At 39.2% G+C, this 23,016-nt stretch overlaps 1 protein-coding gene across 41 annotated transcripts in view; it reads left to right on the top strand.

Annotated features, from left to right (window-relative positions):
* The window catches only part of ANK3 (ankyrin 3), a 351,630-nt gene that overhangs the window by 205,942 nt on the left and 122,672 nt on the right, over positions 1-23,016 (top strand). For 28 of the 41 annotated variants that reach the window (XM_071749152.1, XM_071749165.1, XM_071749160.1 and 25 more), the window contains 7 exons: positions 464-565; positions 1,059-1,157; positions 1,563-1,661; positions 7,325-7,423; positions 11,155-11,340; positions 11,882-11,905; positions 13,132-13,230. In XM_071749152.1, the coding sequence (XP_071605253.1) occupies positions 464-565; positions 1,059-1,157; positions 1,563-1,661; positions 7,325-7,423; positions 11,155-11,340; positions 11,882-11,905; positions 13,132-13,230 (708 nt within the window). The remainder of the gene's footprint in view (positions 1-463; positions 566-1,058; positions 1,158-1,562; positions 1,662-7,324; positions 7,424-11,154; positions 11,341-11,881; positions 11,906-13,131; positions 13,231-23,016) is intronic. The other 13 variants (XM_071749156.1, XM_071749154.1, XM_071749173.1 and 10 more) reach the window with 1 other exon arrangement.

The following is a 23,016-nucleotide window of genomic DNA, read 5'->3' on the forward strand; positions in this document are numbered from 1 at the left end:
TTGAACCATGTTTTTTCATTCGGGTAGTCCAGTCTTTCAATACTGAGTATTTTGGATTTTTTTCTTAAATTGACAGCTATGTGAGACCTCACAGTACTGGCCTGCTCTGTTCACCTTGGACACTGAAGGTGGTGTGGCACCTTTAGAAAGAGCAGAGAGGTTTCCATGGAGTTCTGTCCTGAGCCTCACCATGTTTGTCTCCCATGCTGGGTACCATATGTGTCCCTGGCTTCCAGCCTTGCATGTCAGACAGTGCTGCATAATTCACTTTTATATATGAAGTCAAACCACAGGCTGCCCAGTCAGGCAGACAGCCCATTTACACCAGGGGGAGTTTGATAAAGTAGTTTGGGACCCCTTTATGTCTAGATAAATGTATGTACAGCAAGTAACTCCTTTGGTTAAGGAATATATTTTTATACTGTGTTGTTTTCTAAAAGGATTTCTTTTTTTTTTCTTGTAGTCTGACACAAATGCAAGTTACCTGAGAGCTGCTCGAGCCGGCAACTTGGAAAAGGCTCTTGACTACTTAAAAAGTGGAGTGGACATCAACATTTCAAATCAGGTTTAAAAATATTTTGATCAAATTTGCTGTATAAATGCATTTCTCCCTCTTAATTGAATGTCTTGTTATATTTGCACTCCATGTCAACGATAATTTGTGTTTTTTGATGAGCCACGTTTACATATTTTATCCAATTAAAGCTTTTTTTTTTGCCCCTTTTGCCCCTTGTGAAGATGCCTTTTCAGTTTCACTTGGAGAATGTTGTGCTATTTCACATTATATTTCATTCCATTTATATTACATCAGATCATATGACAGCATGAAGGACTTCAGACTACAGAGCTGGTATATCCTGACTTGATTTATACTCTTTCCTTACAATCTGGTTCTTGTAAAGTTTGCATAAGAAGAGTAGTTTTTATAAGCAGTCCTCTCACTAGTATGTAATAATTTGTGATTTGTCTCATAATATGTTTGCTATGCTGGAAAACACTTATCAGGCTTTCCCATTGCTTTTTTTTTCTTTTGCTCCTTTTTTTTTTTTTCCAATCAGAATGGATTGAATGCTCTCCATCTTGCTTCCAAAGAAGGACATGTAGAAGTTGTCTCTGAACTGATACAGCGAGGTGCCAGTGTGGATGCAGCAACAAAGGTCAGTCAGGCCTATCTAATTGTTCTCTTGTTCACACTGATGGCATGGGCACAAAGTGTCAGCCAACTGATTACAGACATTATTGCAGCAATAATTGTCATTTTCAACTGTTGGAGTAGTCTCAGTTACTGATGGAATGGTCTCAATAACTGTTTACTAGAAATGTTTTAAATTATGGTAAATGTCATAGTTTACTAGGAATGAGATTTACTGAACAAATTGTAGATTCATGTCTTGGTTTCTGTCCATGTCTTCTAGAATAACTTAACCATTAGAAGTATTCAGTAAGAGTATTTTATTTCAAGAAATACTATATTTTTAAGTGAAATATGTTCCTAAAAAAATTGTCATGTATTCAAACTCAGCATTTTTACTCTTTTCAAATATCACAATCTCTCTTTTCAGAAAGGAAACACAGCACTGCACATAGCATCCCTTGCTGGACAGGCAGAAGTAGTCAAAGTATTGGTAACAAATCGGGCAAATGTCAATGCACAGTCTCAGGTAAAGTAATATTTTTCCATTTGATTCTTTCAAAAACTTTGCTTACATTAAAGCCATTGTCCCATTATAAACTATAATATAAATAAGTAGATTTGGTAGATCTCATTGTGCTAATGCTGGCTCTTGAAAATCAGGTTTGATAGCATAAGTAGGATTAATGTAATCCTGCTAACATAAAAAAAAAAAAAGAAAAGTAATTCTTTTTTAGCTGTTTCAAATATGTAGGTAACTGACAAGATGTGCAAGGGCAAAGTCTAAACACACAGCTGCCTTTTTCTTACTGAAGCAAGAATTTAATGAGAATAGTGCTGAGTTGATTCCACCTTGTAACTCAACATACAATGAAAACTTTAAGTGCTTTCAGCTCTCCCAGTCCTGCTCTGACCCTCTCCAGGTGGTCAGAGTGTGCCAAGAGGTATGATGGGTATATCAAGTCCATCCTTCATAGGCATGACAACACAGTCAAATCCAAGGTTGTGTTCAGGTCTTTTCCAACAGGGGATGTCAACCACTAGTTGGGATTAAGTCTACATTGCCCACCTTATTCAACAGCAGAGAAAACATAGAAATAGCATCTCTCTCTTAAGCTTTCCAGAAGACACATAGACACACACCCTGAAGAAAGGGATGAAGAAAGTGAAGGCACATCCAGGGGTGTTTGCAGGATGCTGGAAATTCTTGTGTAAGAGGCAGCACAACAAACATGAACCATTCAGACTCAGATCTGCCCTCCAGTGTCCTGTAAGCTGCTAATTATTACGGAGTCAGAAGAGATACTGATGGAACAGGAGAGTGGGATAGAGCTTGTTCAAATGAAATGGATTCTGTTTCACATAATTCAGTGTCAGGCTTCAATGAGCTCACCCCTTTTCCTCATACAAGGAGGTATTGCAAGCATGTGCAGAGCTTTTAAGCTTGGTCAGTCCTTCAAATGAATAGTTAGGTCAATTATAGAAAATCTGAAACACAGGGGAACAGTGTTGATGTTATGAGCAAAGCAGCAAAATGAAACAAGAAAAACTCTGGCTCAAAAAATTCAGGAACTCCAGGTCCTTGAAAGCAGGGTAGCTGTGCCATAGGAGGTGTTCCTGCATCTGTGCTTCATTCCTGCTCTCCCTACTCTGGGGCTGGATGGCAGGCAGCATCAGAGAAAGGGGAGCATATTAAGAGATGGTCTTCTCATCCAGCCCACTATTTATTTCTGTTATTTATATATTTTCTGTTATTTATATATTTTCTGTTATTTATATATTTTCTGTATTATCTAAATGTGGGCATAATAGCATATGTTGGCTAGAAAGGGAAATTTAAAAATGTACATTTAAAAATATTTTTCATGATCTTTCAAATAATAATATGAACAAAATATAGAATAGACTCTATTTCAACAATGTTACTTATTTTTCATCTGTAGCTCATGTTTCCTTCAAAGAGAAAGATAGCAACAAAAAGTAGTTTCAAGTACAGTCATCTATGACTGTTAAGAAGTAAAAAAGCTGAAATATTTCCAGTGGTTTTCCTGTTGAAGAAATTAAGATTACTTTGAAAGGATCTTTTCTGCTTGTGTTTGAGAGCTTATGTATTCAACCCTAAAACTAAAAATAATCTGAGACTGTAAACATCTTGTATAACTGCATTGTCCATACACCTTAAGGTTTTGCCACGTTACTCTTGTTTTGACAGCATATGAGAATTAAAATTTTTAGGGTATTTTTCCCATTATGGATGCCTTTGATGTCTTTGCTTGAGACCTGGCATCATTGCTGGCATCACTGATACCTGGCAGAGAAATATTCCAGTTGGGATTAGTTTTGGGAGGTCTCGAGTTCCTTGTTACCAAACTGCCCCAGGACCAGCTTCATCCATCCTATGGAGCAGCACTTGAGCCTTCCTAAAACTTAAGTTCTGTGGAATCTGGCTTATCCTCAGAGAACTATACAAAGATTTCTTTTTTTTTTTTGTTTTGTTTTGTTTTGTTTTGATGCTGACCCTGTTTTCTGTGAGTTTGGCTTTATTTCCTTTTCCCTTGAAGGGAACAGCTCTACCCTGCTGACAGTACCAGTGTTAAGGATGTAAAGCCTCCTTTAATAAAATCTTCCTGTCCTTAAAAAAAAAAAAAAAGTAAAAAAATTTTTTACTCAATATGAATTTTGTACCTCTTCTAACAGCTATTTGTTATACTGAAGGCAAAATACTTTCTTCAGGCTTGTGGCTGACAGTTTCTGCCCCTTTTTAAGGACAGAAGAAAAAGCAAAGTATGGGGGGAAAGATGTTGAAAACCCTCCAGTAATTTAACATGGGAAAAAAGGTTCTGCTCTGGTTCTGAGAATTTTTGCCTATTAATTATTTTCTGAAACTAATGATTAAGGAGTGTTTCCTTCTTCCTCTCTAAATGCAAATGTTTGACACTAAAAAATTAATCTTTGTTTCCAGCTGAGTCAGTAAATAGGTATTGAGCATGCTGTGAAATGATAGGGGAAAATGCCAGACTCTGCTGTTCCCTATAATAATAACCTGTAATGTGACATATTGAGTACCTTTGCAAGCGTGTTCTGGCTTCATTTTTCATTAAGCAGAATTTTGAAAGTACAGTAACTAAATGGTTAGGTTTTGGTTCTGGAGGGTGCATTAACACATTGCCAACTTTAGGTTTTGGCTCCAGTAAGACTTCAGCATCTGCTTTATGCTTGTAGCAATGTTTTCCTGAATAGAGACCAAATTATCAAAATACTGGAACAGCAACAGACCCTGCAGCCTGTGCGAGCCTTGTAAACACGTGGCTTCACAGCTGCTCAGTGTCTTGTTGATGGTAAAGTTTCCCTTGGATCAAACATCCAGTTCATGCCATTTCCTCTCCAACTGTCCTTTCTTCTGACCTCCTATTAGTGCCTTCTGCCAGCAGAGCCTATGTGCCTGCCCTCAGGTTATCTCTGTTCTCCTGCGTGCTCTGAGTTGGACGCGTGCCTTGCAACTCTGCCCCGTTGCTGTGACAGTCAGATGTAGCTCAGCTGTTTTCACTGTGGCTGCTGGAACTCAGCTGAGATTCACTGCTAGAGCAGGTCCTAGGTCCTACAGTTTCCCTCTAGAGCCTAGAATGCTGTTTTTTCTTTGATGCAAATATACTGTAAAAATCTTCTCAACTCATCTCTGCTCGGCTCCATTGGTTTCCTGCAAAATCTAGGTCAGTGTCATTTGTAACTGTTCAAGCTGAGCTGCTGAGCTGCTCCCCCTGTGCCTTCCACCTTGCTGAAATGTCTGCCCTGACCACACTGTAGACATGAGAGTGCTGATGCTCTCAGTCAAACCCAGTCATATGTAAGCATTTCCTGAATTTTTCTATTTTTTTTAAGCAAGATGAAATCTCTTTTCTGTTTTACCTGTTATTTTTAACTAGTTCTTACCTATTTTATTTTGTATTTTCTTCCTCCTTGTCCTCCTCACCAGAAGTGGTGTGTGGTAGAGCAAGAGGTCTGGGGGAATTTTAGGAACGAGCAGTTGGAGAGGGAAGCTGCTGCCCCATGGCAGCTGACTCTGTATGAAGTTTACTTAAAAGAAGTCTGAGGTTCACAAAATTCCCAATGGCATGAAATCTGGAAGACAGTGAGAAGACAGAGCCTTAACAGAGCAGGGGACCTCAGTGCCTCCTGGCATCATTTAATGGCATCATTGCCCACACTGGTACCATAAAAAAAGGGATCAGGCAAAATCTAGCAGTGCTATGTCTGACAGAGTAATGCTGGAGTACAAAGGGTAAAAACAAGTATCATGAAAGATCAGAGGAGGAGAAGATTGTTGTTCTTATTGCAGTGTCATGGTTTAACACTGGCCTGGCAATTAAGCCGAGTAACAGATGCTTTCTATTAATCCCCCTCTCCTCCCTGATAAAGAAAGGAAAGAGAACAAGGGAGAGAGACTTATGGGTTGGAAACTAAACTACACAACTTTAATGAAACAGTAATGATAAATAGGAAAAATTACGAAATATATACAAATATATACAAATATACAGGAAAATTGATACCACGTTCCTCCCCCCTTATAACCTCCACATCAATAACTCTCACATCACCACCGAGGCTGCAGGGCAGCCCTGGGAAAGTCTAGGCTGGACTCCTGGAGTCGGCAGCAGTTGGGAGCTGGAGGCAGGAACACACAGATATGGGCTGGCAGGGATCAGGACCACAGGCAGAGGAACGGAAGGAATCCTCCCAGGATGCTGAAACAAACAGGGAACAAGTGAAGAAGAGGGAGCAGGAAGGGCAGGAAAAAGGTTTGGCCCTTGTGATCCCTCAAATTTATACTAAGTATGACGTGTATGGGTTGAAATACTCTGGTCAATTCTGGCATCTATCTTGTCCGGTCCTCCCCAAAGGAGGGCTGCAGGTGGGACCTCTTTACTCCTTTGGAAGGGTAAAATATTCCTCAGAGCTGAGCAGTGTCCTTGGCTCTGCACACCAGTCTCTGGCTGTAACTATAAACACTGAGTCCTAGAAGCAGACATTGTCTGAGAAACTTGCTGTTCATTTCAGCAAGTGCAACTACTTACAAGAGACATAGCTGAAAGCTAAAGTACAAACACAAAATCACCTTTCTCCTGGCCTAAACCAGGACATGCAGATACCTCTTTGATTCTTTCAGAAGTACCAAGATGCTCAGTCAACAGTATATGGATGGTGTAAGTTGATAGTATAAAATGTATTTACCACTAATTCACAATTCTGTTGTATGAAAGCCAAGCAATTTCAGATGCAAATCAGCAACTACTGTAAATTCATTTAGAGGTATCTTGATCCCAGAACAGGTTTCATGACTTCATTTTGCTGTTTTGGTTTTATGAGTGACATCAAAGCTGTGAATTTCAGAAATGTATAAAACAGGGAAAAATACATTGCCTTCATGTTGGTCCCCAAAAATTAAACTCCTGAAAGGCTGTGACCTGTATACAGTTAAGCCAAACACAAAAGCATTGACTGCAAGAGGAAAGCACTGCAGCCTCTAATACTTGTCTTGCATTGATTGAAGTCACTTACTCAAGCATAATTTGAGAAATTCTCTAATGTGTCCAGAAACACTGATAAACCTCTGTCTCAAGCTACTGAGAACCAACAGTCTGGAGATCTCCTGATGCCTGAATTATGTAGTAGCTCTGTGGCCACAAGCAGGCTGTGCTCAGGAGGCAGCTCTTTGAGGACACAAAAGGCATAAATAACAGGAACAAGCGAAAGAGAAGTCAAAGCAAGGAAGGAGGACAAAAAAAATGTGTTCTTAAGAGCTACTGCTCTTCCTTTTGCTAACGACTTGTACAGTATTTGCCTGTCCTGTTTTGCATTTCCATTGCAGAGGCTGCTTTTAATGGGAATCATAACTCATCTCCACTAAGCTGTCTGTTCAGATTGGTTCTTAGCTTAACTTCTCAACAGATATAAAAAGAATAATTCTCATTTAGCTGTCAGAATCGTATCTGAAAGCTGAAAGATTCCACTGTGTCCTTTTAAGTAATATTACCCTTCTCTTATCTTCACTCAAATGCAGAGAGATCAGCCCATTATCTGGCATGTGAGCACACAGTGTGTTTTTTTCCTCCTAATCTACCCAAGTTTGGCATATCTTTGGTTTGTGTGAAATGTTTATGGAGTGTTTACACTCTTGTTTTCTTATTTCAGAATGGTTTCACCCCACTGTATATGGCAGCTCAAGAAAACCACCTGGAGGTTGTTAAGTTTCTTCTTGACAATGGTGCCAGTCAAAGCCTTGCCACAGAGGTAAAGATTGAATTTCATGCCTTATGAAGAAAGTAGAATGTGCTTCAGCAGTGATTCTTGCCAGCTTTTATCAAACTGGTCTTTTAAAAACAACATTAAAGATCGATAAAAAGTTCTTTCTGCAAAATATGCTAATGAATACTGAGTTACTGGCTTTTCAGCTAGTCCAACCATTTCTTGCCATTTCTAAAATAAAAAATTACTTTAACTAGAAACAGTTCTAAAAATTGATGTTCTTAGTCATAACTGATAATCTTTCATGTTAAGTGCTCAAACAGGGAATCTGTGTGCATGATATAAAGGTTCTTCATGCTTTCATTAAAAATAGCGAGTAATGTCGAGGGCAACCATAAAGTGAGAATGACTTGGCCTCTAGAGAATGGCTTTGGAGCCAGCCCTGGGATATCAGGGAAAACCCAGGGTAACTTAGAGCTTAGAATGTTAAAAGCTTAGAATGTTTTCTGAAGTGCATTTTTTGGCATGTTGATACCCTCTCTGTAGCACCCAGTTTTCCCATCTAGTTCTGCAGAGATAATTTCAAGCTCACAGAAAGATGTAAGGTCCACCCTTGAAGGTCTTTTGAGACCTTTCTAGAAGAATACTTTTTATTTCTTGCTTTAAAAAGTAATTCTAAGTCAAATAAGGAAACATAGAAGGAAAAAAACATAGATATATTAATAGTTGTAAATGCGCAGCACTTGATGTAGGTTCTTACTCTGAAGAATTTTCAGTTGTCTTAATTGCAAGGTTTTGCTAGGGTAAAAATGGTATTTCAATATGTGCTCTCTAATATTCTCTGAAGGCGATAATGATTTTTTGAAAAAGAACTACTTTTTGCAAAATAAGAAATGCAAAATTAGTTTATTGCATTACTATGCCTCACAGTATCACTCTGTAATGATATATGTATGGAATCTGTTTCTACTCTTTAAAAGGTTAACACTGTAAAAATTAATTGGTAATGGATCAAAGTTATATTTTAAAAGTCACTCATGAATAGTTTTTAATAGAAGTGTACATCATAAACTTTCTGAAAAACCTTCAAAAATATGAAGTCAAAAAATACAAAAATGAAAAATTTTAAATCTTGAAAGTTAATTGAAAGTTGTAGTTTTCAGAGCACTGATTTCTACTTCTTTGTAACAATTTGGAATGTACAATAGTATTGGAATGTACAGAGATGTATAATAGTATTAGACTTCTGAAAATACTCTTGCCACTTCATGATTTTCTGGAAAAAAAATTTTTGAAATTGCACGAGTAGTCGTTTCTTCTTCTTTAGTATTTTTTTACCTTGAGTGTTGTGTGTCAGGCTGAGCTTTTCTCCAGCTCAGCTTGATGATAAGGTGCACTCTAATTTTATCCATAGAGAATTCCTTTGAAGATACCAGACTGAAAAACAGTGCTGCCTTTATTGCCTTACTTGTTTGTGGTAGTTGCTTATGGGTGCTTTTATATTTTCTCTTGGTCCAAGTTTTCATATAAAACTGATTTATCTTTATCTTTGTGAGTGCACAAGCCTTTGTTAATAAGCACTTTTCACCTAAATATTCATTATAGGTGTTTCAATCTAAATTAAAAAATAGAACCAGCTATTTTCTTTTTCTGTTTTCTTTTAATTTTTGGGGGGGTGGTTCTGGTTTTTGTACAGTGGGCTTTGCCTCGTGTTTTAAAGTTAAGTTGCTAATTATAGTGCTGACAGCACAGTACTTGTTTGCAATTCTGTTTTGTGGCACCTTCAGAGAGCATGTGGTGGAAATTCATTCTTGTAAGTGCTAATATTCTCAGTCACAGTTTGCTTGGCCTTAGTGCAGTGATCTCTGCAGACACTGAAACGATGGGCAGCTCTCAGCAGTGTTAGCAAACTGGGGATATAGGGCATGGCAGCTGTTCTGGGATTGAAAATAAATGTCCACTTCTGCTTTTACATCCCCTTTTCCCTAAGGAAAGGAGAAAAAGTGTTCCTGGGATATTTTTTAAATTATTGTTACCAGTACTTTTAGCAAAAGAGAAAGGCCAATGAAAGACACTGCAGATAGCTACACCACTTTTCTTTGTGAAGCAGCCAACCATGCCACTGCCACTCACTGCATGGGCAGTCCAGGAAAATCAACTCCCCCGGGTCACTGTTAAACTCAGGCTTTCTCTAGGCAGGAGCCTCTATTCCTGCAGGTACAGCCTGGCTATATTGCCAGGGCCCTCTTGTGGGGATGCTCATGGAGTTTTTTGGCCTTCACAGCTCTGCAGCATTTTTCATGCCCTCTGCTGCTCTCTGCCCAAAGTCTGTAGCCCAGGACCACAACACAAAACTCTGTCTGTCCACTGAAGGATGGCAAGCTGGAGGCCAAGGGGAAGGGAGGGCAGTGGTTAAACAAGTTTTAAAAAATTCATGTCATGGGGGAAAAGTAACTTGTCTAGGACTCAAAGAATTTCTTTTTTTTTTTTTTCATCAATTACTTATTTCTCCTCCAAAATGTTGAAAAAAATGTTCTTTTCTGAAACTCCTTCTATTTCTCCTCCTAAATTGAGGCACCCTTTGGTAAGCCAGAGAGAGAAATTCCTTACTGAAAGATTTACTTTTAGATCAAAAGGTTGAAAGTTAACACTTGAACTCTAGAGTTTTGACACAAGGTAATGATCTGCTTTTTTGGTGTCATTGCTGCTCTCTGTTAAAAAAATGTTCTACTTTTCAGGTTTCTTACTTTGTACTATTTTGGTTAACTATTTGCTAATCTGAAAGGAAATAATTTCTGTTTATGAGAGGATTGTCACATCTATGTACATTTTCATAAATGGAAGCCATATTTAAATAACTGGTATATTGAAAGAATGTGATATTCAAACTTCATCATTAGTAATTTTTAAACCCACATGTAAAAGGTAGCAGAGAATAGAGTAGAAGTGTTATTTGGATTTTTTTTCTTTAAAAAAAAAAAAGTAGATTATAACCTGTATTTGTGTGGGGAATTGATGATTATTTGTTATGGAGACAACATTAACATCTGTAATTTTAATATTTCAGGTTTTCTTATAGCACTTTTATTTAATTATACATTTATAATACACTAACTTATTTATGTAACAGTTATTTGTGATTAATGTCACTTTTTTTCCTCAAGACTCAGTCACTTTTGTTAGTTTGTGTCTTATAGCTTTACATTTAAGTCTAGAGTGCCAGAAAAGAGTGTTGAGAATTTGGTATCAAATCACTGACACTTTCATTTCCATCCCATTGCTGGATACTTTTGATATCAGGGGAGACCTCATCACTCTCTACAACTCCCTGAAAGGAGGTGGTAGCCAGGTGGGGGTTGGTCTCTTTTCCCAGGCAACTCTCAGCAAGACAAGAGGGCACAAGAGGTCTCAAGTTGTGCCAGGGGAGGTTTAGGTTGGACATTAGAAAGAATTTCTTTACTGAGAGGGTGATCAGACATTGGAATGGGCTGCCCAGGGAAGTGGTGGATTCTCCATTCCTGGAGATATTTAGAAAGAGACTGGATGTGGCACTCAGTGCCATGGTCTGGTAACCACAGCGGTAGTGGATTAAGGGTTGGACTTGATGATCTCAGAGGTCCCTTCCAACCCAGCCAATTCCATGATTCTATGATTTGAACCATGTTACATTTGAATGTGAGCCACTACTGTTATTCATGCTTAGATCTCTTCCCTTCCCCTTTCCATCCCCTGGAAATCTTGGAACACATGTTGAGAACTCTCATTGTATGTTGCAGGATGGTTTCACACCTTTGGCAGTAGCTTTGCAGCAAGGTCATGACCAGGTGGTTTCACTGCTGCTTGAAAATGACACGAAGGGGAAAGTCCGCCTGCCTGCCCTGCACATCGCTGCTCGCAAAGATGATACCAAGGCAGCAGCTTTGCTCCTGCAGAACGACCACAATGCTGATGTGGAGTCAAAGGTCAGTTGTCAACTGGAAAAAAGTTTGATGCTAATAAGTGCTGACCCATCCTGTGAAGGTCTCCCTTAGCCTGGACTATTTTGCTACAGTTACACATAACTTTCTCCTGGGATTAAAAATAATTTTTCAGTTGTTTCCCTTGCCTCTTTCTTCCCTATTCCCTTTCTGTTTAAATCAGGGTTAATTTCTCCTGTAGAAACGTTTCAGATGGAAAATAATACAATAAATATTACTAGAATTACTCTCTTGGGAATATAAGCCACTCCTGCAGTGGTGTGCTATAGGCGTTGTACAGTTATGTGATGTGATTAATTGTTTGTGCAATTGCTACTTTAAGAACTTTGGTAAACATGTAACAATTAGCATTCAAAATACTCGATCATTCAGCTTCCATCCAGTAGAGCTTCCTTTGTGTGCAGATTATGCTGTCATCTGAGCTGCCATGCCACGTAGCAATCATGAAGCTTTTTGCATCCATATCACCAGTGGTGAACTAACCGTTCATTTTTTCCCCTCTTTGCTTCCAAATGTGTTAACCTAGATGATGGTGAATAGAACAACAGAGGTATATATAAATATATATATGCATCATCACTCCTCCATAACCTAGTGCTGCTGCATCATTCTTTACTCTTCCTTTTTGCATCGCCTTTTGTAGGATAGACACCTGCTTTAGATGAAATGGAGTAGCATGTGCTAGAGAAGACTGTAGTTTAGACACCAGGGCTTTCTGCAGCTGAAACTAGGGTTTAAAACTAAGAGTAAGCATTCTTGGGAACTAACTGCCATCATAAAAGAACCATATTATGTAAGATGGAGTTTTTAGGGTTTCTCACGGAAGATACATTTATCAGATGTGTTAAGAGCTGCAGACAACCCTGTCATGTTGTGCATCCAGGTCTGATTTTAGGCTTCTGCATGACACTTAACCTTGATGGTGTCAGCAAATAGAATGATTGGAGAGTGGGTTTATATCTGCAAAATTTCTTAAGCAAGGCAGTGGCAGCTAGCATGGCTTGCTAAAAATTTAGAAATGCATTTAGTTCCCATAAGGTTTCATATGTCGCAGGACTGATGGAATTGCTGCATGTTTTAGCATTATTTAAGAAGGAAGTAAAACCACTTAAGTATGAAAATAAGTTGTGGAAGTAATTGTATCAGTAAGGCACCTTCTAATTAGGGTGGTAAATTGTGGTGTTTGAACATAACCCAGTGTGACTGCCCACACTGGGAGACTGGTCTTTATGGTAGTAACCCTTGGGAAAAAAAAAATCCATATTAACAATTTTAAATATTCTTTGGTGTTGTTTTCATTTCATTTCATCTACTATAAATCTATTAAAAAAAAATTAGCAAGTATCATTAAATTACAGGTATCCTAACTTCTGCAAACAATCTCTTAAGAGATTTAACTTGCAAGACTGACAAAATATCAGTAACAACTAGATATTTCTGGTCAGAAATCAATTTCTTGATTGATAACTTCTTCAATACTCAAATGTTTTGCTGTTTGTTTGGGGTTTTTTTCTGGAATTACTGAAAGTTTTATGCTACTTCTGGTCTTCTAGAATAATTATACTAATTTTTTCCCTCCTGCCTAGCAATATTACTTTATTTAGACTTTGAGAGTCTATAAATAAATGTCAGTGAGTGAAAACTATCACAGAATTGGAATGATGACTTGCAGCAGACTCCTATTACTAGCTTTTGTCAGTGATGTTTTTACAGATTTTAGAGTACTAACACGATTTAAATAAATAAGTATCTATTGGTTTTGTTTTGTTTTTCCAGAGTGGGTTCACTCCCCTCCACATAGCTGCTCACTATGGAAATATCAATGTAGCTACACTGCTGTTAAATCGGGGTGCTGCGGTGGACTTCACTGCCAGGGTAAGTGTGAAATGTTAATTATGCTTAGTTTGCCTAATCATCACTTTGAAACACTTTTCCATAAAGGTGTGGAAAGTTACATTGCTCATACCAGCTGAAGAGTCTGTTCTGACTGCTCCTGTTCTGTTACTGTATAGTATAAAGGGAGTTCCCCTGGGCTGCTGACCCTAACCTGAGCTCTGATAAAAAAGAGTTGCTATTTTTGTAGTTCTAGTGTTGCAAAAGATAGGCTGGGGTTCAGTGACATGAATGCTCCCACTGCAGCTTTAACATGAGGCAGGTGGAATTGTCCTGAATACAGAGTCTTCTCTGGTGAAGATGAAGAGCAGGTGAATAAAGCAGCTCTGCCTTCACTGCACATGCAAGAGTCAGATCATATATAAAGGAGATCTGAGAAACTGAAAAGATAGAAAATGAAATGAGGTGTAGAAATGGAAGGGAGTAGGTAATGGGAGATGTATGGCAGAAGCCACAGTAGAGTGGGGGTAGTGACCTTCCTGACCCTATGAGCTGTGCCCCAGAGTCACAACACAGCCCTGGGTGTGTAGCTCGCATGTATGGAAATGAAGTGGGAAACAGAAAAAATGTTGTATGGGCTTTCCTGGTGTTCCTTTGGTTCACTCTGCTGGTGAGGAACAGCTCAGCAGTGGCTTCGGCACTTTCTTGCTTGGGAAAGGGTCCATCCTCCCACAGGCAGCTGAACTCCTCTGTGACTCCTCTGTGACTCCTCTGTGACTCCTCTGTGACTCCTCTGGACTCCTCTGTGAGCCTGGTGCAAGCTGGGCCTCATCTTACAGCCTGGGTCAAGGTTTGACTGTAAATACCATCAAGGGTCTGTTGGAAGACTGAGGAGGAATATTAGAGTAAAGGAGTGTGGTCAGGGTAGGGAGGATGTGGAAACAACCAAATGTAAGCAGGTGAAGTGCAAAGGCCAGAAGATGACAGAGGCAAGTTTATATATAGTGAAAGAGCAGGAAAATATTGAAATTGAAATATTGAAATGCTGAAATTCATTGTGGAAAACAGATCAAATTCTTGGTTGAAGTATACACTTACTTTGCTATTGGTTTCTCTAATAATCTACTAACCAAGTGGAGGACCTGTCTATACTAGTTGTACACTGGGTGGGATGTGTGCTATGGTTAAAAAAAAAAACAAACAGAACAAGAAATAAAATCTGAAAAAAGCAGATGTGATTTCAGGCTGTTTCAAGGTAATAGGTTTTTTAGAGATTGTCTCTGATTTGGTGGACATTGTAATAGAGCAGGAATATAATTTCAAATAAAAACAGATCCAGAAGTTTTTCTTTAAACTGTAAGTAGAAGTGTGGGTGAAAAGTGTTGGTTCTGGTCATTATTCATTCAGCATAGCATAACTCAGTGATTTATTCATGAAGACAAATCCACAAAACTAAAAGACACTCTGCATGGTGTGGTACCTACTAACACTGGTATACTAGCAGATACTGGGTCAAGCTGATAGCTGAATATCAAAGGTAAGGATCAGCTCTCATATAACTACTACAAATGATGTTTTCCAAATCACATTAATCACTGAATTACTTCATGTTATTGGTGAGAGAAGGATCCCAGGTTGGATCCACATTAGGTTCACAAGCTAAGAGTACCTTTGTCTGTTAAGGATTTATGGGAAGCTGCTAAGTATGTGTGCTTTGCTATCACTGATACCATTGACCTCTTACTTCCAAGTCCATAAATTAACCAAATTAAGAGCATTAAGGCCTTTCAGGTGGTCATAAGCTTTGGCATTTGGTATTTGATAGGGTCTAATTATAGGAGGAAGGAAGAAGAATGGGCTTTTGGCTCAAGACTTTCCCACTCAGAAGTAAAACCAGGGATTAGCAATTCTACTACATTAGCAATTAGCAGCATTTAGTACCAGTACTGCTAAATATAGTCTGCATATGCTTGTTTCAATAAAATAATAATTCTTAGGCTTCAGCAGCTCTGTTGAGGATTCTGGTCATTGATAGAGGGCGCATCCAAAGTAACAAGGCCATTCTCCCTTCTTCTTCATAATCAGGAAATTTCAGGGTTTCCCCCCATTATTTGTCATGGGCAGAGAGAGGCAGACTGCTCAGAAAGCTGGGACAGGCAGGTGACATCAGCCCAAAAGAGCAGTGGGCTGAGCTGTGATGCACTGAGCAGCTTCTTTGTGCTTGTGATAGCTGGGTGGGCATCCACAGCACGCATCTCTGCTGTATGCTGGTTGCAAAGCTACATAAAGTGGCTGTGGCAAAAGGAATTGCAGCATAAATAACAGTAATATGGAGCTGAATTTTGTTCTTTAGTGCTTATCAGGCTGCAAGTAATGAAAGTGCTTCAAAGAAAGATGAGTTAGATTCTGGTGGAGCAGTGAATTTGTGTAGGCAAACAGAACATCAGTGTAAACTGAGTGTAAAGTGCAATTATAAGCACTGAGTAACAGAGTCCTTGCTTAATTCTTGGTGGCCCAGACTGCAAAACAGGTGGAGGTACTACTAGAACAGGTACTAAGCATGACCCTCAGCAACAACCTGCCCCTTGCCACCTCATTGCCTGTTACTTTAATTTCTGCAAACAGCATCCACTATTTGCCATCTCACCTCTGGATAAAAGGTCCAGATTTGAGTTGCTGACAATCTAAGACAAGCAACAGAGCAAGATCTTGAAGGGCTGTAACCTAACTAGAATAATTCTGAATTTTCTGTACCTTTTAGAAGTACAAAGAGCAATCTGTAGGATGACGGTGTCAAACGCACTTTTTGCTTTTTCTAATGAGCAAAATAATTTCCCCGTTCTTGTTAAATAAATATTAATCAACACTACTTGTCTGTATCCCAGTTTAGGTAAGTATCAGTTCTGGGGAGAGATTTGAACACGAGCAGGAGATTGTGGTAGCAGAAGATACTTGTATGGAGGGTACAACATGAAGATAACCATATGATGGCAGGATAGTCTGTTCCCAAAGTCAGTGTAGTGAAGGAGAAAAGGATGGAGAAAATGTGAATGTAGACACAGGATGAAGTGAGATCTCTGAGCTGTAAGAACAAGCATGAGAGTAGTGAGGAGGATTTGGTGAAAGGATGTAAGAAAAAGGAGGGCTCACTTGTGACAGGGGAGATACCTTTATCTGCTGTGTTTTCAGTGCATTTCTGAGAGCCCACAGAGCAAAGAGGCTCCAACAATGAAGGCAGGGAAAGACAGAAACTTGGTGATGGCTCCTGGTGTGTGGGCAGGAGGTGAGCAGTGATGCTGTACTGTAAATAAATGATGTCCCCAGTGATAAGCAGTAGCAGCTGCTCCCCTCATCCTTGCTGGTATGCACCTGCCTGCCTCTCAGCTGTCACATACTCCCTTGGTCCTTTCTTTCACTGTATCTAGGACAAACAGGCATAGCTCCAGGAGCTCTTACATGTGTTATGGTGCCTGCCAGCCTGTGTACCTGCTTACTGTAAGAGCTAGATATGTTCCTGCTTTTGGTTTGCACTCTTCCAGCCCAGACACTGATTTCATGTCCACTCTTCCGTTAAATGAACTTCTGTGTTTGTGCTTTTTTCTCTAGCTTTGCTACAAGTGCAGGGAAAATGGCACAATGTGGAAAGTTCCCTGTGGAAAGGAGGGAGATCATTTCAGTAAATCAGCTTGTGATGCCTCTGATTTTATTTATTTACAGAGAGGCAGCTCCAAGAACCTTCATAACCTCAGTCCAAGTGAAACAAGATCACCTTGTTGGGCTGGATGAGTGCCATTTTGTAATGAAGGAAAAATACTCATTCCAAATTACTTGACTTCTTGGGCTCAAACTCAGCAATAATAAACCTGTCACAATTACTGGCAGGGTATTCTTTGTAGATATAACAGGCATTTTCTGTCTACTGATCATCTTTTTTCTGTAATACCTTTGTATGTTCTGAAACTCTTCAAAGCTAAAGAAATCCTTTTATTGATTGCTGTATTTTACTCTTTTTTAACTGGAAGGCAATCACATATGGGGTAAAGAAGTGAAAGAAGAAAATAAAGGAGAACTGTGGGTGAAGTCTGTCTCCTGTCTTAGCCAGATGAACACATAAATGCAGTTGCTACCCAGGCTTTGAAGGATTGCAGCAATTATTCTCTTACAGATATTATTCTCTTAGTTGGCAGTGGCACCTGATGTTGGAGATGTGTGGATAAATCCTAGTTACAAACTGGAAGAAGGCCAAAGACCTTTAAGTCACCCACTGTATAAAATTTCTCAATAAGAAAAAGTAATAGCAGTTATTAAAAAAAGATATTGTACATCAGCCACTTGTGCCTTTGAATCAAACCATGCCCGGTGTTTCACCTGGAGTTTTAATAGTTTTGATATCTATTTCCTCTCTTCAGGCCCTACCACCCTAGTGATTAGTATTGAGAAGTGATACCCATCAAGCAGACTCTCTTGTTTCAGGCTTTCAGTTGAGGAGATTTGTTGTTGGCATACAGTGATCATACGTGTAGTGAAAGCTGCTGTGCTCCCAACCTTGCTGCTGGAGCTGGTCCCTGTTGCATGGACTGGAATTTTTTTACCAGAATCAAGCCATTTTCAGCTTTAGGGTGGGTGGGATGTTGGTGAAAAAGGATGGGTGACAGTAAGATTTCTTCTTTATTTCTACTGCTCCCTTCAAATTTTCTCTAGACTGCCTTACACTTTGATATCTAGGACTTTGGAAAGGTGTATTCAGGTACATGCTAAAGCAAGTAACAGCCATTGGAAGGAATGAGAAAACAGTTCCTTTTGCAGTCTGATTATACTTACGGTATCTTGTGCAAGAAAATTCTTTTTCTATAAATCAGACTCCTGCAGGGTGCCCACCCTTCAGGCCTCTCTCACACATCCCCAGGAGCAGTGGGCAGGTAGGGCAGGCAGCTTTATCTGCTGCAGTTCCCAGCCAGCTGCAATGGAGATGTGTGTCCAGATAGCTCTGAGCTAATTCAGCAACAAGGAATTGCACATCAGTATTTCTCCAAGGCTGCTATGCAGAGCAGAGAGATGAGGAAGGTGTTTTGAACAGCTGTGTTTTCTGGGAATTGTAGGTAGGTAAAAGTTATCTTTTGAGGGTTCACAGGATCTTCATATATCATTCTTCTGTCTGAGTATCTTCCAATGGAAAGATTTGTCTAGCCCAGGTGAGGAAATGCCTCTGGAGGTCCACCTGTCTCTGAGGAGCTCAGTGGTTAGAAAGGAAGAAAGAAACTGTTCTCTGCAGCACTCAGAGCAACAGCTGAAATAAACTTTTGTGACCTGCACATCCACTCTATATTTAACCAAGTTAGAAGATTCAGGTAGCAAGGGAATCCTCTACATGAAGATGACCTCTGCCCATATCTCTCTTGCCAAAGCAGACAAGTGATGGTTACTGTGCCATAAAGCTGCATCCAACTCTGTGAACAGCCTTCCTCACACACAGCACTCCTATTTCTAGAGGAGATCTCTGTTCCACTGGGAATGGGCTTTGCCTACAGAAAGTTTGCTTACTGGAAGGCTGAGAAAGGATTTGGTAATTTTGAGAGGGTATGTGAGGACAGCATGCATTAATGATGACCCTGAAGCTGAGAAGCAGAACACCATTAGCCCATCAAAAAGCAGGAAGCAAGTAAGTGACAGTAACATAAAAGAAAAACATCTCTTTAGTTGCCCAGTGGTAGTTTGCTGTAACAGCTCTTTGCTATACTCATATTTAGTTTTCTTCTAGGATTCATTTTATACATCTCAAGCCTGAGGAAGTTGGAGTATATAAGCAATGAAGAGCTAAATTAGCAAAATATAAGACTTTTATTAAGTAGAGAATAAAAAAGCTGGAAAATTATGTACTGCTGTAAGGTTTCCTAGAAATCATCTGCTGTGTGTTTGTGTGTTTTACCTATACTTTCTTTAATTTCTGGAAGTCCTATGCAAGAATCAATGAATCCCATAAAAGCTCCTAGAATATAAGACTTTTCTATGCAGGAATTCTGCTGTGTTGTAGCTCCAGTTCTAAATTCCAGAAAAAATACAGATGAGAATACTGTGCATTTTCGTATCCAATATATTGATGCAGCTGCTTAGTTCCATATGGCAACCTTCACATGCACAGCACCATCTCCCCATACCTTCAGGAACTGATAATAGTGGTGACATCAACGCAGTGTTGTTGGTGACAATTCCAGTCCACGACCACCACCAACCAACATTTCCTTTAGAACCTCTAATGATGGAAGGGTTTTCCAGATTGCACGGGAAATTTCTGCTTTAGCAGAAGTCTGGTTATTTTCAGCTTCTGTTTTATTCACACATTCTTTGTCAATATTAAGTTCTTCCCAGGGTCTGCTCTCAATTGAGAACTGAGAAGGACAATCTTACTAAATTCCAAATTAATCTGGATATTTTGGCAAAAAAACTGAGTTGTTTTGTTTTAAAAAATATCAAAGATACGTGACATTTCTGGGAAGAGAGCTCAGACGTGGAGGTAAGATCTCTCCTCCGTCCCCATGACACCAGAAATAGTTATGTGTAGTCCCTACATCCATCCCTTCCAATCAATAAGCATTTAAAAGAATGCAGCACTACTACAAAAGGTTTAGCCTTTTTTTCCTGAGCTTCAGAGTGGAATTTGATACTGTAAGTGAAAACATTTACTTTTCTTGTTTATTATTAGCATCCTTATACTTGTAAACTCAGACTTCCTGATGGGAGAAAGAGGAAATCCCAAGAGACAGCATGTCACACCAGAAACCAGGGGGACATCTTCATTTTCTAAATGCATTAAAGTATAACTACAAGATGTACTGCGTTTGCACTCCATCAATTTCAAATTTTTCCTACTTTTTCTGATTTCCTAAGCCATTACAATGCTTACATTACAATGCTGATTTGAATTAGCATTGAGTAATCCCAGCTGTGGTGAAGAGTGATGGATAACACCATATGTAAGAGGGGAACTGATCTCATTTCAGATGGGAAATGTAGGTGGCTTATTGCTTAGCACAGCATAATTCAAAATTTTCTTGTGAACGTGCAGATAGAGAGATGCAGGTGAAAGGACTTAGTGATTCCTCTGGTCAGACACAAGCAAAAGCCATGGAATGGAAAAGACAATTATTCTTCATTCATCATATTTCTGGACACTGTGAGACTGAAGGGACACAGGCCCTGTGTGAGAGGGTGGTGGCTGCAGCAGGCAATGGATAAAGGGAAAAGAGTCATCCACAATGTTGTAGAGGATAGAAAAAAGCTGCATGCATCTAATCTGTCATACTTTGAGCTATATACAGTTTCAGAGTACTTCAAGTCAAACACCTTGGCAGAGGAAATCTGCCAGGGGGAAGAGGAAAACCTATGTACTAGTTCATAACCCTAGGAGAATTCATTGCACAGTTTTAAGCTGCTATTCTCACAACATATGTTTCATATTCCCTGCAGAATTTGTTAACTCTCAAGTTGAATGGCAAGTTGAAGCTCTACATTGAGTGGTCTATCTGAGACATTATCCAGCATTTGATATTTCAGTAGTGAGGGCAAGAAGCAATCCAGCAGAAATTCTAGATCTTAACCACATCTTTCAACAGCAAATTTTTGAAGGCATTTCAGCTTTATTACTGCAGGAAAATATCTTCAAAAGTTTCTTGATTTACTATTCTATCTTAGGAACAAAGGGAGAAATTTATAGATGATCTAACAGATAAAAATAGAATGAAAAGACAGCAGATGCTGTTGGTTTACCAAAGGATTCAGAACCTTACATTGGGTAGCTATATTTTTTCTGATACCACAGCTGTTAACACTAAAAAGTGTTAATAACCTCAACCTAAGCTATACATAGTACAAAGCTTTTTTTACCTCTAGTTTCTTGCGACAGGTACAAACAACTCAAGTTGCTTGCTTTGCGTTTTGTCATCAGAAGCATTAATGATGATTCATTGATGAACCATTCACTTCTTAGTTCACTTTCTTGATTGTCAGATGAGAGCTGGGAAGGCACCAGATATGTGATTCTGTAATTTCTAATTCTGTAAGCCTTGGAACAACTCAGTATTGACCAAAGACAAGTTGCTTGCCCTAAACTTCAGTGTGCAATTATTCAAGCATTCACAGAATGCATCTCTTCCTCTATTCAGGAGTCAGGAGCTCTCAAACATCACGATTATTACTTCATACTGTTCTCTACCAGTAAAAGCTCAGATAGCTAAGTGGCAAAATGAAATTCTGAATAGAGATCTGCCCCCTCTCTTTTTCTCCCTTTACTTCCCCACAGTGTTGCCCTGGGCTGTTAGGACTGAAGAAGGCTAAACGTGTTTTTTCTTCTTTGTCTCTTAATTCTTTTTATGAACTGTCTGAAGAGGTAGTAGGGTACAATGAAAACTGCTCCTTCCCAGAGAGTGAGTGCTGCAGTGCCCTTTTCCCCAGGAAAGAGGAGCTGAGTTTGATCAGCCAAATTAACAGATGTTCTACTGGGCATGGAGGGTTTCATTTGTATGATTCCTCCTGTTCAGTTCTTTTTTTTTTTTTTTCGGGATAATTGTGTGTTGTTGGTTTTCCTGACAAACTGTGTCTGAAGTAATAAAGTTTCTTATCCATCTATCTATCTCTTCCTAATGTGAATTTGCTGCCTATTTTCAGCCAAATGTAACTAAATGTTTCAAGGCCCTAGAGACCCTAAATTTACATGGTTTTCATAAAGACAGGTGATCAAATGGCAGAAGGATGGACTGCTAGCTCTCCAGCTTGCAGAACTGAGCTCAGCCCTTATTAGGTGCTGGAGAATATCCCAATGATCCCCCATCAGCACGCTTGCCCCCAGAGACAACTGCAGGAGAGGTCCTACTAATTTCAGTACAAAGCAGAAACACAGAGGTCAGATGAACAGGACCCCCTTTTTGACCATGAAAATCAATTATATCTTTCTCCCACCTGTTGCAAGCAAACAGTGTGACCCAAACTGTAACTACTAAGTAGAAGTCCCATCTGTTGGAGTTTTAAGGTGTGTATCTGCCAGTCCTCATTCATCCACTCTTGAGTCAACTCTCCTTCATTTAAGGCAACAGGAGCTTTGCACTAACAGGCTGGCAAAGAATTAGATCCAAAGTGTACATTCTTATGTGATTATACCCTTCCCTGTGCTACACTAGATTGATTTTGATTGGCGTTAAGATGAATAAGAACCAGACTTCTAATAGAAATTTGTCCTACCTTTTGTATTACTGTCCCTCCTCCGTTTCTTTCTTGATGCTCAGAAAAGATATTTCTTCTCATCTGTGTATGATGCACTAACTTATTAATTTATTAACAGGGCACTAAGGTCTATTAGAATGAGTTAACCTCTTTTCCCTTCAACCCTACTGCCCGAAAAAGGTGGTCCTTCATCTAAACTAACTGCAGTATCCTTTATTTGAAGGCATGAAAGTTACTTACTTTACTGCTTTTTTCAAGGAAAGTAGAATTAATTTCTCTTTCTCCCTCTGGCCTCTGTAGTGCCTTTCTTCCTGGAAAGATAGGAAAAGCTGAAAGTATCTCCTCATAGTTATGTTTTTCTTCTTCTTTCTGTCCTCTTTGAGGCTGATACTGTAATATATTGACCCCATAGTATATCCAATGTCAACTCCCAGTCAAAGAGAATTATTTCTTTTTTAAAACCAACTCGCTAATTGAAAATTAAGCAATGTCCCAGATTTACATCCCTGGAAGAACTAGGCATAACATACTTTATGTTTAATGTGTTAAGCAACATTTTCATTTTACTTTGTTTCTTAAAGGAATGTGAGGCCACCCTGGAATAGTAGTCACACT

This window comes from Heliangelus exortis, chromosome 7 (genome assembly GCF_036169615.1).
Source record: "Heliangelus exortis chromosome 7, bHelExo1.hap1, whole genome shotgun sequence".
In the NCBI taxonomy this organism is placed as follows: Eukaryota; Metazoa; Chordata; class Aves; order Apodiformes; family Trochilidae; genus Heliangelus; species Heliangelus exortis.